Genomic DNA, 14,391 nt, shown 5'->3' with positions numbered 1-14,391 from the left:
CTGGGAGTCCAGCCTGCATCCAACCTGATCTAAAAGAAGTGAGTTCCATTGTTGCCACCAAGCAAGGATCCAGTGATCCAACCAGCTGGGAGGATATTCAGAAAGGGGAGACCTGCAGATCGCAGTTACTTGGGGTACTTAAAACCTCCAGGTCCTGACAATTTCCCATGCATGTGCATTTCTCTCTCCCCCTGCTCAGTAATTTGGATGGGTTTTCGTATCTAATCTGGTCCCTCTCCTCCCAATCTGGAATTCTGGGAAGCAGGGAAAATCTCTTCCGATCGGGACCGTGCTTTTCCCTTCCCTATGCCCCCGGGAGATTTGAGAGGCAGCAGGAAGCATTGTGTCCCTGAGGGAACAGCCGGTTGCAACGCGCGACCATCACTATAGATCTACGGTTTATGAAAATAAAGCAATATGTGCCTGTTTCGGTGCCTGCCGTTTGCCTACCAATGGTGCAGTGTTCACCATTCCAGCCCTCTCGGCATTCACATTTGCCATCTTTACAGGTCCCGTGCTCAATGCAGCGGGGGTGGCAGACGCGCTGGTCGCAAGCTGCGCCTGTCCAGCCCTCTTCACAGCGGCAGGCTCCCCCGATGCAGACGCCGTGAGTGCCACAGTCTACTGAGCACACTTCTGGAAGAAAAACAATGATTACAGCTCAACACCACCTCCGGTGAAACCCTCCATGGGAGGCCAGACCACAAACATGGCCCGGGTCCCTGGAACTGGCCCAAGGCCCATGTCATCTTGGGCAGCCTGTCTCTCCACTGGCTGGTTCATTCGTGGTTAGGTAATTTCTAGAGCAGTGTTCTCAGAGGGAGACCCCTGGACATCAACCATCACTTGGGAACTATGTAGAGATGCAACTTCTTATGCCTTGGTTGGTCCTCCTGGCTTAGAAACGCAGGGAGTGAGACTCAGAAATTTGGTTCACTATGTCCTCCAAGTGTTTCTGATGCACGCTGAAGTGTGAGGACCACGGTTCTAGGGCAGGACACTATCCCAGGAAGAGGTCAGACACTGCCCATCCGGTTTGGCAAAGCTCCCTGGGAGGTGCCCACCTGAAAAGATACCCATGGAGCCTGACTCCCTGGCCAGCTGGGATGTCTTTCCCTGTTGAGAGCCTGCCATGCCCCAAAGCCAGTTGGGGCCCCACAGCAGCTCCATCCACACAGGAGGATGGCAGACCCAGCTGTCACCCAGAACGGCCTCGTGGTGGCCATCGGGACCGCTCTAACTCTGCTGCGTTTACACAGCTTCTTTCTCAAAGGAGCTCAAAGTCTTTTGTGGTTGGGGAGGAGACAGACAGACAGATATGCACTCTGGCGTTCCAGACCTCTCACTCGAGGACAAGCACGTGCCAGACACTCATCCTTACAACAGACTACGGAGGGAGGTGTGGCTCATCAGGCCCGGGGAGGGGAAACCACACCAGGAGCGTCAGTGACTCACTCCAAGTCACACAGCAAGTCGGCTGCACAGCTGGGCCTTGGATCTAGGGCTGCCCCACCCTCCTCATCCTCTGTAGCACTTGGCCTGGGCTACTAGTCTCAGAATTGAAGCCAGAGACCAGTGGCCTGAGAAGACACCCAAAATAGCCCATTTTAATGGAATCTTCCTTTTTTTTTTTTTTTTTCCTTCTGGAATGTAATATTCAGTTCTTTCCCATTGTAGCAAAGCTTCACAGAGGTTCCCTTTCTGATTGCCATGGCAATCTGACAGCTGTCTGACTACTCACAGGAAGGGGGCGGAAAGATGATGGCTTGCTTGGATAGGTGCTGTCAGTGTGAATGGAACCATTCTTGGAGAGGTGGGGACTGGCCTGAACTGTTGAACCGTTCCATTTTAAGGTCACGTGGGAGGGAAGACACGTACTCTTAATTTTAGGAAAATAAAGTGTATGGTGCAACTTCATTATTTTCCTGTCACTAGAGTATTGCAGAGCTTTATAACATGTTCACCCAGGACCCCGAGGGAGCCTCTTTTCTGTTTTATAGGACATTCCATTCAGTTTGTCTGGGACTGAATTGTTCTGTTTTGTTTTCTAGTACCTTTAGGGAGTGTACATAAGAAAGCTCTGATGCAAATGGAAGCGTCCCTCCCAGCCCCTCATCCATTTGTGGTGATGAAACCAACAAGGCACAAGAACCTTTGTGGGATTTGTTTGGATGTTTCTCAAGCATCAAAGACTTCAGGGCTGAGAACAGAGTAAGAGAGGTACTATGCAACTGACTAAAGTCCCTCCCTCCCAAGCTAAGTACAAAGAGTTGATTCCCATCTGTGTGGGCTCATGGAAGGAACACAGGGTGTCAGCATTGGGGGAAGTGAGGAGGAAACCTCTTGACTTACCGACGGAGCAGTCGGGACCCATCCAGTTGGGATCGCAGCTGCAGAGGCCAGTATCTGGGAGGTACGTGCCGTGCCCACTACACTGGTCTGGGCACTGGACCCTCGCCAGCTCACAGTTGAGACCACCCCAGCCAGGGCTGCAAAGGCATTCTCCATTTACACAGACCCCATGGCTGGAGCACGTAGGATCCAAGCAATCAACTGAAAAAAAACAGAGGGGAAAAGTACTGATCACTCATGGGGGAGGGGACATGAAACAGCAGATGAGAGCTGAACGGACCAGGGGTTCACCAGTTCCTATCCACCTGCAAGAAAATGGAGCAGCCCCAGTATGAGTTATGTGGCCCTTTGAAGAAGCCCCATACAGAATGAAAGATTTTGATTTGTTAAAACACTACATCTCAAACTTGAAGAGAATGTAAAGGAAAAAGGGAGATTTCTCAAGCAGAATTAGAGGAACTGAATACAGAGTTGTGTCATCCAACTTTGAGAGCTTTGTAAGGTTATAAGTAATAGCATCTTAACTGAATCACATTGGGGCTTCTGAGACTAGACCATGAATGCTGGTGATATCTTTACATGTATCACCAAACCCAACCATCACCCACCACTGGAAAGAAAAGTAGAGAGGCTCAGTCTAACTTCACTAATACTTGACTTCAGAAGGTACCAAAAGATGAAAAAGAAAACCAGTGAGACTCATGCATGAGTCACTTTCCTAATTAAGTTTCACTTAGGATAAGTCTAAAATTAGTGTTCACTCTCTGAGCACATATCTACCCAAGAAGTTAGTAAATGTATGGGATGGAAGAGGAGAAAGTGGTAGTCGCTCAGCTGTGTCTAACTCTGCAACCGCATGGACTTGCCCCGCTTCTCTGTCCGTGGGATTCTCCAGGCAAGAATACTGGAGTGGGTTGCCATTTCCTTCTCCAGGGGATGTTTCCAACCCAGGGAACGAACCTGGGTCTCCTGCATGTAGAGGCAGAGTCTTTACTGTCTGAACTACCAGGGAAGCCCAGAGAAAGTGAAGCTGGGTATGGAAATGACCCCAAAGGGGTAATCTTCCTACACAGAGTCATGAGCGGACTGGATGGGCCAGTCTCTGGCTGTGTCACTGACCTTTCCACAGACGAATTAATGGTCAGATTCTGGTCACTGTTGTTCTGGCCAGTTTCATGGTCTGATCGCTTGGCTATCTCAGTAATCAGAGTGGATATACACCCAGTACTGACTTGAAGATTATTACTCTGGAATCAACTCAGAATGAGGAGAGGAATGAGATGCAAAGGCCACTTCTCAAGGACAGGACTTTCTGTATGAGAATGTGACCCCAAACTAGGACATCCATCTAGCTTGGGGAGTGCAAGTGTTAGTCACTCGGTCATGTCTGACTCTCTGCAACCCCATGAACTGCACCCCTTCATGCTCCTCTGTCCATGGGATTCTCCAGGCAAGAATACTGGCATGGGTAGCCATTCCCATCTCCAGGGGATCTTCCCGACCCAAGAACCCCATATTGTAGACAGATTCTTTACTGTCTGAGCCACCAGGGAAGCCAAGCCCTCAGGGAAACCCTCTTCCCCCCTCTCCATTTAGCTTACAGGTAGGTAAACACAGCTTTTCAAAGGAAGACCAGCTTCCTTAGGTATTCCTAGAAATCGATGCAGTGGCATCTGGAGGAAAGAACACTGCACACTGCGGGGCTTGAGTGGTGAACAGTGATCTCGCATGAGGCTTAGATGTGGCCTTGTGGATCATGGCAATGGGGGGAGGGTGTCTTATAATCTTATTTGACTAAGACATACATTTCACTCATGTTAACAGCTTGGAAATCAGGTCTATTGGCATAGATTAAATCATTTGCTTCTGCCATCATCTGGGGGCACAGCCAGCTTGAGATCACTTAAACCCTTTTCTTGAGGCTTTCCGGGCCATGTTGATAGGGTAATTCAGTCCCTTGTATGAATGTGTGCCATCTTATAGTTCAGATTCTCAGAGAAGATTTTGATTTTTCTCTTTTCCCAGTGCCAAGACTGAAATAAGGTTTTTGTCCTCTATATAGCTCACCGTGACATTCAGATGGGGTTCCAGCTTTCTGTAGTGTAGTAGCTCTTTTTCTTTCTTATGATATACAAAGTAATGGTGTTATTTTAAAACTGATGGTACATCAGCTCCAAATATGGCATGAATTAGATTATCCAAACTACTTCATTCTGAGGGACATCAGACTCAAGGAACCTGGATTTAACTTAATTCATGATATTCCATGAAGCTTCCAAGAGTACCTCTCCCTTCAGGTAAAAAGAAAGAATTTTCAGTGTTAAGAGATGTTTCTCAGGATCGCATTTGGACCTTCTCAGGAAGATACTACTTATGTAAATCAGCTCAAAATTATTTGAGCCATGACGAAACAAAAGCTGCCACTGATTTTTTTTTTTTCAATCAGGAATACTATCTCAGAAAGGTTTGCTTCAGTGATTTATTATTACTTAGAGATGTTTAGGATGTTACTTACTCTGGTTACAGCCACTTTCAGGCTGAATTCATTCTCTTGGGGACTATTACTCCTGATGACATCAACCCTTTCTGATACTTTCTAATTTGCTCCATTCAGTCGGGTGGAGCACATTTGGCTGTAAATGAACTGAAACCTTCCAACACATGGAAGACATTCACACAGAGGCTGTGCAATGCCCTTGACATCTCACGCCTTGCTCAGTCAAGGGAATAGAGTAGGTGCTCAATACACATCTGCTGAGAGGACGGATGCCAGACTTTGCCATAAGCATTATTGCTCATGAGACAAATTTTCAGTCTGAAGGACTAACTGACAAGAAGGACAGAAGGGTGCTAACAACGTCTTTCTTTGGGGAAGAATGTAGTGCAATTCGGAATCTGCAAGATATGAACTCACTCGTTAAGCATCAATCTTGTCCATATTCTTTTCATAAAAGAAAACCCCAAAGTTCTGTCCTCATTTCGGACCTAGAGAAAGCAACAAGTACATGAAAATACCTCGTGTGCTTTGCGCCTCAATAATGACTCCCCATCTATAATTAGCCACTTAAAATGTTTGGTGAGGTGCCAAGAGCTAGGAGCTTTCAAAAAACTGAAAAAACTGTAATATAATCATTTTCTTCAAAGAATGACATAAAAAGTAATATACCAAAAAAAAAAAAAAAAGAAAGAAAATGGCACTTTTCTTACAGATTTAAATTAGCTTTCTCTGCTCTATCCTGAATTACAGTGTGAAGGAAGGAGGAAAATCCACTGAGATTTATCAGCCTTGGAGTGGAATGTCATCAAAAGAACCATTTGTTGTATCTAGAAATGGGAGATAACCCTTTCTCTCGTCATTGAGACCAGTAAATATGCCCTTTGTGCTACATAATTACAGCAGCCGATAGAATAACTAAATTCAGACTTTAAGGGGCATAGTTTCACTCTGAATTTTAAATTTGGTTCCAATTTCATAAGGTGGTCTTGTGGTCACGTCCTTAGAGTCTTCAGCAGGCAGGAGGGAGGCTGGCATTTTACGAAGCTTTATAAATAGAAACAGTGTTATACTTAAAAGGGGGACAGTGGCCTTTACCAGCTAAGTACCATGCGCCTTATACCACCAGCCCCTTGGCAGCTGAAATCATTAGAACTCATTTAGTCTTGGGCCCTCTGTAGGTTTGACAAAAAAGGATTGTGAATGCAATTTTTATCCCTAAGGACAAAAAAGGAGGTCAAGGAGTTTTACAAACAATATGTACTATAAACCCCTGAAGAACCATGAATTACATTTATGAAGTTAAATGTCATTGAAAAATGACTCAACCATGAAACTGACATGAAAACATGGCTGACTTAAACTAATATGTCAATTCCTCTCTCGTCACCTTCCCACTCCCCCAGATATCATTGAGTGAAACCTCACGAATCTGTCCTTTCATTTTTTCTTGTGCAAATTTGTTAATAGTACAACAATGTTTAGGCAGCAAAAACAGAGGATGGCAGCTATTGATTTCGTTGCCATGGCCATTTCAGGTAAATTGTTTGAACGTTATGACTATGACGAATATCAAAGAAAAAAAAGCTAAATGGAAGAAAAAGTGCTGATCCAGGCTTTCTGATTCCATTTCCTGTTTTGAAAACAGCATATGAATCATTTCGGTTCATTCTTTTGGGGTAGCAGAAATCAATAGAGGAAACTTCATCCTTTCATAATGATCCACGTGATTTCCTTGTTTTGTTGGATGTTTAATTCACTCCAAACATTTAAATAAGACCAACTGGGACAGTGAGAACGTTGAGAAATTACTTGAAATTCCACTCATACAGATATACACAAGCCTTCCTGGACAGAAAAAATTCTAAGACGGGCAATGCCATGGTTCTATCACTATCCTCTTGCCAAATGATGTATGCAAAAGGTCGTTTTAACCTTTCTTGTCATATTATTGGCCTCTCCCATGTTTTCACAAAATGAAGCTTCGCCTCCTGCAGTCCATTTATCTGTGAGAACTTTGGCCTTTTTATTAAATCAGCACTTCCTCCATCCAAACTCCCAATTTGGTTTTATGAAGCAGACAGAGGGAGGAAGCCTACTTTTTATAAATAGAAGAAAAAGTAGAGAGAGAGTTGAGTAAATGACGACCTGGTGTGTGTGTGTGTGTGGGGGTCACACTTCTGGGTCCCATTAAGGGCACTAGCACTGATGTATTGGAAAATCTTAGAAGAATACTGTCATGGAAGCAGAGCCTTGTGGAAATAGTTCTAAAACCCATGAAACGGGAGATGTTACAAGGGGAGCTTTTGTAGGGGCTTCTAAGGGTAAGCCATTGTTATTCCTCTGTAGTGAGGGCTGTAATGGTTGGTGAGTTTGTACAAAAACCCAGAGATCTGTGAGATAACAGGATGAGAGAACAGACCCACTTACATCTAAGAACCTCGTGGCATCTGAGGTCCATTCTTAATCAGCTTGGCAGTGAGAAGCTGAGAGAGAACATGGGTCTCTGACATTCAAGGATCTTTCCCGGGGAGACATCCTGGGTGGTCATCTCAAGCTGTTTCCTATGGGGGAGGCAGTGGGCTTCACTCCTCCCTTTAGCTTGTTGGGCGAGTGGATGCTGATTTTTTCCACTGGGAGGATGGGAGAGGAAGAGCCATTTGGGCTGCATGGGGACATTTCACTGGGAGACGGACTGAGTGGAAAGATGCTGAAGACTTCCAATGCAAAGGCTGAGGAGCAGATGAGGTTCTGAGAAGAAGGGTTTTTTACCTTCCTACCAATGGGGGTTGATTCTTTATATGGGAAGATGCAATAGGTGGGCAACTGGAGCCCATAGTCTGGAAGGGCAAACACAGAGGGGAAGGCGGACAGGCAGCTTGGCTGAGCTCCATTGCCATACAGGTCCCAACACTTGGCTACCAAATGACTTTTAGAAGCACCAACTGGAGTAACTAGGATGACTTAGAGCTTGTTTCTGAACACCTCCAGAGGGGTGCTCTTTCCCTGTATTCCTGCATTTTCTCCTCCAAACCTCCCTCTTTCAATCGCTAAGCCTGATCTCTGATCATGTTTCGTCAAACTGGATTTAGCTGATTACATCCTCTGATTCTCCCTCTCCCCAGCCATGTGCTAGAGGCCACTTCAAAGCACAGAGTGAGCTCCTCAGTTCAGTCCAGTCACTCAGTTGTGTCTGACTCTTTGTGACCCCATGAATCGCAGCATGCCAGGCCTCCCTGTCCATCACCAACTCCCGGAGTTCACTCAGACTCACGTCCATCGAGTCAGTGCAGGACTCATCAAATCCCAGCTTCCTCACTGCACACCCTCTCTGCTCTGTCTCTGTGACTGTAGGTAACCAGGATTGTTTGCTCTACATGGTGTCTCTAAATGACATGGGTACCTATTGTCTCTCAAGCTTGACTGTCTTTTATGGATATGAATTTTTGCAGAAATATTTATACAGACATATATGGATCTGAGATTACCAGGAACAGTTTTTTTTTTTTTTTAAAGCTTTGGGGAAGGGAGAAGAATTAAGGATTCTTGTTTGTTCTTACTGCATAGCATAATTCTCAATGTAGAGGGCTTTAAATAAAGCAGAAAAAAAAAAGAGAAGAGCGGGAGGGGAAGGAAGGAAAAGGAAATGAAAGAGCAGGAAGGGGAGGAAGTAGAGGCAGAGAGAAGACAGAAAAACAAAGGAGAAAGAGAAAAGGAGATAATTATCATAAAGGAGGAGAAAACAAACCATGTCTTTCAGAGCCACCCTTAAGCTCACTCACTCAAGTTCTACAATTTAAGGAGTCCATCAAAGCTGAGGGGTTTGAAATGTAAAATGTTTCCTTCCTTTGCAAAACAGGGAGCCAGGACTAGGCTCATCAGCATAGGTCCAGACCTGCAGACACCAGCCCAGCCCGCGGGCTTACCTTCCTCGCAGTGCTCGCCCTTGTAGCCGGCTGAGCAGACGCAGTTGCCGTCAATGCAGGAGCCGTGGCCCCCGCAGGAAGGATCAATGCACTGATTCAAGGGCACGTCGCACTCCGCGCCTTTCCAGCCGCTGTAGCACTGGCACGTCCCTTTAGAGTACTGTCCATTGCCGCTGCACAGCACGGGGCAGGCGGCTGTAAAGAGTGAAGACAGAGCACCAGGTCAGGGGGTCCAGAGCTTGAAGGACTGTGTCAGTCTAAGAAGGCAGAGCCCGTTGGGCATCTCAGCTCTGCCTGTACTGCTCTGGGCTGGGGACTTGGGCCGTGGACTTGGCGGAGCAATTTTCAAATAAACAGTCACCACCATCACAGAAATGCTACTAATGATCAGTAATAAGAACCTGCCGTATAGCACAGGGGACTCTACTCAATACTCTGTAATGATCTACATGGGAAAAAAATCTAAACATGAGTGGGCATATGTATAACTGATTCACTTTGCTGTACAGCAGAAACTAACAGAACACTGTAAGTCAACTATACTCTAATAAAAATTAATTTTAAAATGCTACTAATAAAAGCAGTTACCATCAACTGAGTGCTTATTATACTCTGGGCATGGCATAAGATGCTTTAGGTACAATTTACTGCTGAATCGTCATTACCACCCAGTGAGGTGGAGTTAGAATCACAGTCCCATCTTTATAGGTGAAGCTCAGACTGGGGAAAGAACTTTGCTGAGATCACGAAACTCAACAGTAGGGGGCCCCATGGGAAATCAGGTTGCCTCACCTCTTAAGCTGTGCCCTTGACTAAGACGCAGGGACAAGCAAGTACTGTTGCTGTTGTTGGTAAGGGGGATCAGGATCCATTTTGCTGAATATTTTACCTTCAGATTAGTCAACTGCTATTCCTGGTAAGTTTATATTCATTAAAAAGGAAGGGGATGGGCCAGTGCTGAGACACAACCTCTCTCTGTTTCACTTTCCTTATCTAGACCACAAAGAAATAACTGCCTACCCCAAAGGGTGATGTGTGATAAAGAATAAAGAGGAAAGATGCCTGGCCTTAAAAAAAAAAAAAAAAAGACTGGGAGGGCAGGCTAAAGACACGAAACCTCTAGCAGTTCTTATCAGCAGGGACCCTCTTTCATCTGTTGAGAGGAAGAAGGCTGACAATCAGAGGGGATGGCCTGGTATGAATTATCAACAATTCTCACCAGTTTGGCTTCAGTTATGCTGATACTGTCCCTTTGGAGGTCATTAAGAGTGGGATTTTAGGGGTCACCTTCAGGCTTTGGGCTTTTCACTTCAGGATCAGTTTGTAAAGAATCTGAACTTCCAACCTGCCTTCTGTTGTTCAGTCACTAAGTTGTGTCCGACTCTTTGTGACCCCGTGGACTGCAGCACGCCAGGCTTCCCTTTCCTTCACTATCTCCTGGAGTTTGCTCAAATTCATATCCATTGAACTGGTGACACTATCTAACCATCTCATTCTTGGCCACCTCCTTCTTCTTTTGCCTTCCGGAGGAGGGAATGGCAAACTACTCCACTATTCTTGCTGAGAGAACCCCATGAATAGTATAAAAAGGCAAAAAGATATGACACCAGACGATGAGCCCCCCCAGTCAGAAGGTGTACAATATGCTACTGGGGAAGAGTGGAGGGCAATTACTAATGGCTCCAAAAATAATGAAGATGCTGGGCCAAAGTGGAAATGTCGCCCAGTTGTGGATGTGCCTGCTGCTAAAAGTAAAGTCCAATGCAATTAAGAACAATACTGCACAGGAACTTGGAACGTTAGGTCTATGAATCAAGGTAAATTGGATGTGGTCACGCAGGAGATGGCAAGAGTGAATATATCGACATCTTAGGAATCAGTGAACTAAAATGGACAGGAATGGGTGAATTTAATCCGATGACCATATCATTATATCTACTACTGTGGACAAGAATCTCTTAGAAGAACCTGGCTTTTAGCGTGAGCCTAAAATGAGGACGCTGTTCCAGGTTATGGAACTGGCATCCAGAGGCCTTCAGAAATGACCTACAGAGGTATTTTTAGTGATTCCTGGTTTACCTGCGATTTGTGATGCCCTGGCTCTGCGAATTCTACAGTCACACATGTGTGTACAACTGGAATGGTCTCCCCATCCCCTGATGTGATTCCTTCATCTAATTAGATCACTCCATAATAATGGCCCCACCCACCTTATCAACCCCCCTTTGTTGTCATGGTTGTTGATTTTTTATAGTAATGCATTCTCCTTCTGTCAGTGTTTAATTTCCCAAAGATATAGTAAACTGCTAAAGGACAAGATTATGGTTATCATTGTTGATTTCCTTCTAGCGCTACATTCATCAGTGTTGGCTTGCTGGAGTAGATAGTTCTATTATGTTCTCGATTCATTCAGGGATTCCCAAGTGGTGGGGGTGTGGGCAAGCACTACATGGCCGTTTATGAAAGGTGTGGAAAGAACCATTTCTAGAGTGGACCTCACGTTGTACATACAATGCCTTTTTTCTGGGGAAGGGTGTATTGATGGTAATTGACCTTAATTATAAACTGACATGAAACAAAAACATCTCAACAGTGGACATATGATGGAGGGGTTATTTCCTCCCCTGCCCAACAAATGCTTTATAATAGAATAAGTGGGAAAAAAAATGACCATTTCCAGTAGAATTCTTATCTTTATGACTATTAATACCAGAAAAGAAGAATGAGATCAAAAGTGAGTACATCAAAGTTACATATTAAATTTAGAGAAAATCTCTCTAAATATAGAGAACTTGGCTTCTATTTCCAAGAGACTTAAGTGGAGAGACCCATAGAGTTGCTACCCATGCTGACTGTCTGAGAGAAAGTAGAGGGAAGAGTTTTAAACCAGTGAACCCACGATTCAAAATTAGAGACTGTGTTAATATGAACAAGTATGAGAAATGATGGTCTTTCTCAAAGTTTGCAGAGGACTTCCAGGACAAAGTACACTGGTTCCATGGCAGTGCCCCATGATACACTCACGCTAAGCTCTAGGTCAGGGTTGGCCGTTGAGTGCCCATGAGCCACTATTCTCCCTTCTTGCACCTCTGCAGAGACAGATCAAAGCATTTTGCTCCCCTGAGTCTAGAAAAAGCCTGAAAACCTTCAAGGTAGTGCCCTGGCTGGGACTTGGGAGCAGGCGGACAAGAGAAAACTCAATTGCCCTTTCTGATCTAGGTAACACTGAAGATATCTCCTGGTGGGAAGACTTGAATAAGCACCGTTTCTTACCCGCTGCCACCCATGCACAGTCAAGAGGGAAAAGAGTTAGAAGTGTGCATATCTAGTGGGATGAGCTTCCAAGGGCTGTTTCTGACCTGAGGGTTATATATTAGACTAGTTCTGGATGGCAGAGAAAGTTACATTAAATCACCACCAATGGGCTTCCATTGGACATTCCTTCCACCCCAAAGGTGGAAGAGGGTAAGAAGCCAAGAGGAAAAAATTATTGTCTGTATCACTTGAAAAATAAAGTTAGGATTATTTTCTTTGTTCATATTGAAACAGTTTCTGTTTTGCAAAAACTCTAAGGTGGTGAAAAAACATTGGATTCTCTAGAATGTAAGCATGGATTTATTTAAAACCAGATGCCTGGTTTAAAATGTGACCTACTTACATTTCTCAGGGAAAAAGAAGGGAGAACAGTCAGGTCAGAGAGTTCTCTATATTCTAAATGCAGCCTTCCTTCAATATGTTTGCTCAATGCTCACCAGGAGGGTGGTAAAAAATGCAAAACACTGTGATGTTCTCCAGAAAGCAGGACACTTGACAGGCTCCACTGATGTCACATAAAAGAAAAAAAAGAAGGCAGGCTAAAGGAGCATGAAGCTCTTAATAACCCATCTGCCATGGGACAGAGTGCAAATGCCAGACGAATCCCCTCTGGTAGCCACTGTTGACCTGCATCAGAGAGAACTCCTCTCCTCAGGGTAACTGACTCATCCTCGGACATAACTCAACCCAGAGCATCACAGTATGTAAGGGTCAGCCTGATCCTCACCTGGAAGGCTGCACGTGAAGCAGAGACCTCCTTCTGCATTAATAACTTTTCTTACTAGTTCTGTGATCACTAATTCTACAAGATTTTTTTTTATAGCAAGCTATAGGACAAATATTTCTGACTCCACTTGCTTGCAAGTGATATGGAACAGTTAAGTGGAAAGAACAAGGGTTTTGCTGCTAGAAAGATGTGGGTTCAAATCCTGACCCATCACTTACCAGCTGTGGGATTTTGACAAGATTATTGGACTTATTTGAGACCCACACTCCCCATAAAAAAACTGTCTCTTTGAGTCACTGGGAGCAGTACGTGTGCGAAGATCTTTGAGGACTCAAAACAGTAGCTGACACCTGGTGCATAAATCCACAGATGTTCCCTGTGACATTCGTCACACATACCACCACCACCACGACAGCTCCAAATAATACTAACAGAAAGATCTCCTCTTGTTCTTCCCCCGGTTGTGGGTGGGAGGTGGTTCTGGAACCACAATGGCAAGTTTTATGTTCCTGTCTCACTTCCCTCTTCCTAAGGCTTTAAAGGAGTATAGTACTGTACACCCAAGCTTCTATTTAAAATTAATTAAAATGTTTGCACAAAGTGGCTATTCCTGTTTTAGTAAATATAGTAAATGGAAGTTCTAAGACTTGTGCAGAAGAAAAATAAATTACCGCTGCCACTAATGACTGACAAGTTACAGGCTGATGACAAAATTATGACACAATTCAGATTCACCTAAATGGTGTAAAACTCATTTTAGTGATCAAGCTGGAGCTTTCCCCTCGCCGCCCTAAAGTTCTCTGTAAAGGATGAAATGATTATCCATGTTATTTACTCATTGGGAAGTAATAGGACAAGTCACTCATGTCTGCTGCTTTAAGTGAAATGGGTGCCATTTCTTTGGAGCTTGCAGTATAGGGAGCAGCTGGAGAGAAGACAGAGGGGGTTGGAGAGGACCAGTCAGCCACACACACAGGGGGGATGCCTGCATCTTGACGAGGCATTTGTGGGCTGGGCCAGATGTTGGAGGGATTTTCAAATAAAGTGTCTTTTTAAAAACAGGGTTGCCATATGATTCAGCAATTCCATTCCTGGGCATACATCCAGACAAAGCTACAATTTGAAAAGGTACATGTGCCCCAATGTTCATGGCAGTGCTAGTGCTATTTACTGGAGTCAAGACTTGGAGACAACCAAAACGCCATCAACAGATGAATGGATAAAGACGGACATGCATATATATTTACACTATATACATATATACAACAGAACACTACTCGGCCATAAAAAAGAATGAAATAATGCCACTCACAGCAACATGGATGGACCCAGAGACGATCAGACTCAGTGAAGTAAGTCAGAAAGAGAAAGACAAATACCACATGACGTCACTCATATGTGGAGTCTAAAATGCAACACAAACTTATTTACAAATCAGAAACAGACTTGTGGGTGCCAAGGGGGTGGGGGGGGGAAGGGAAGGACTGGGAGTTTGGGATCAGCAGTTGCAGACTATTATATACAGAATAGATAAGCACCAAGGTTCTACTATATAGCACATGTATCTATATTCAATA

The 14,391-nt window shown here is 44.6% G+C and overlaps 1 protein-coding gene across 9 annotated transcripts in view; it reads right to left on the bottom strand.

Moving 5' to 3' along the window:
* TENM2 (teneurin transmembrane protein 2) overlaps positions 1-14,391 on the bottom strand; it is a 1,060,439-nt gene that overhangs the window by 162,373 nt on the left and 883,675 nt on the right. For 4 of the 9 annotated variants that reach the window (XM_068980695.1, XM_068980696.1, XM_068980697.1 and 1 more), the window contains 3 exons: positions 8,773-8,967; positions 2,353-2,553; positions 451-636 (listed from right to left, as the gene is read on the bottom strand). In XM_068980695.1, the coding sequence (XP_068836796.1) occupies positions 451-636; positions 2,353-2,553; positions 8,773-8,967 (582 nt within the window). Of the gene's footprint in view, positions 1-423; positions 637-2,352; positions 2,554-8,772; positions 8,968-14,391 lie in introns of all 9 variants that reach the window. The other 5 variants (XM_068980690.1, XM_068980691.1, XM_068980694.1 and 2 more) reach the window with 2 other exon arrangements.

Source organism: Capricornis sumatraensis, chromosome 9, assembly GCF_032405125.1.
Source record: "Capricornis sumatraensis isolate serow.1 chromosome 9, serow.2, whole genome shotgun sequence".
In the NCBI taxonomy this organism is placed as follows: domain Eukaryota; kingdom Metazoa; phylum Chordata; class Mammalia; order Artiodactyla; family Bovidae; genus Capricornis; species Capricornis sumatraensis.
The sequence above is the reverse complement of the archived record's forward strand: the minus strand, read 5'-3'. Positions and strand labels throughout refer to the sequence as shown.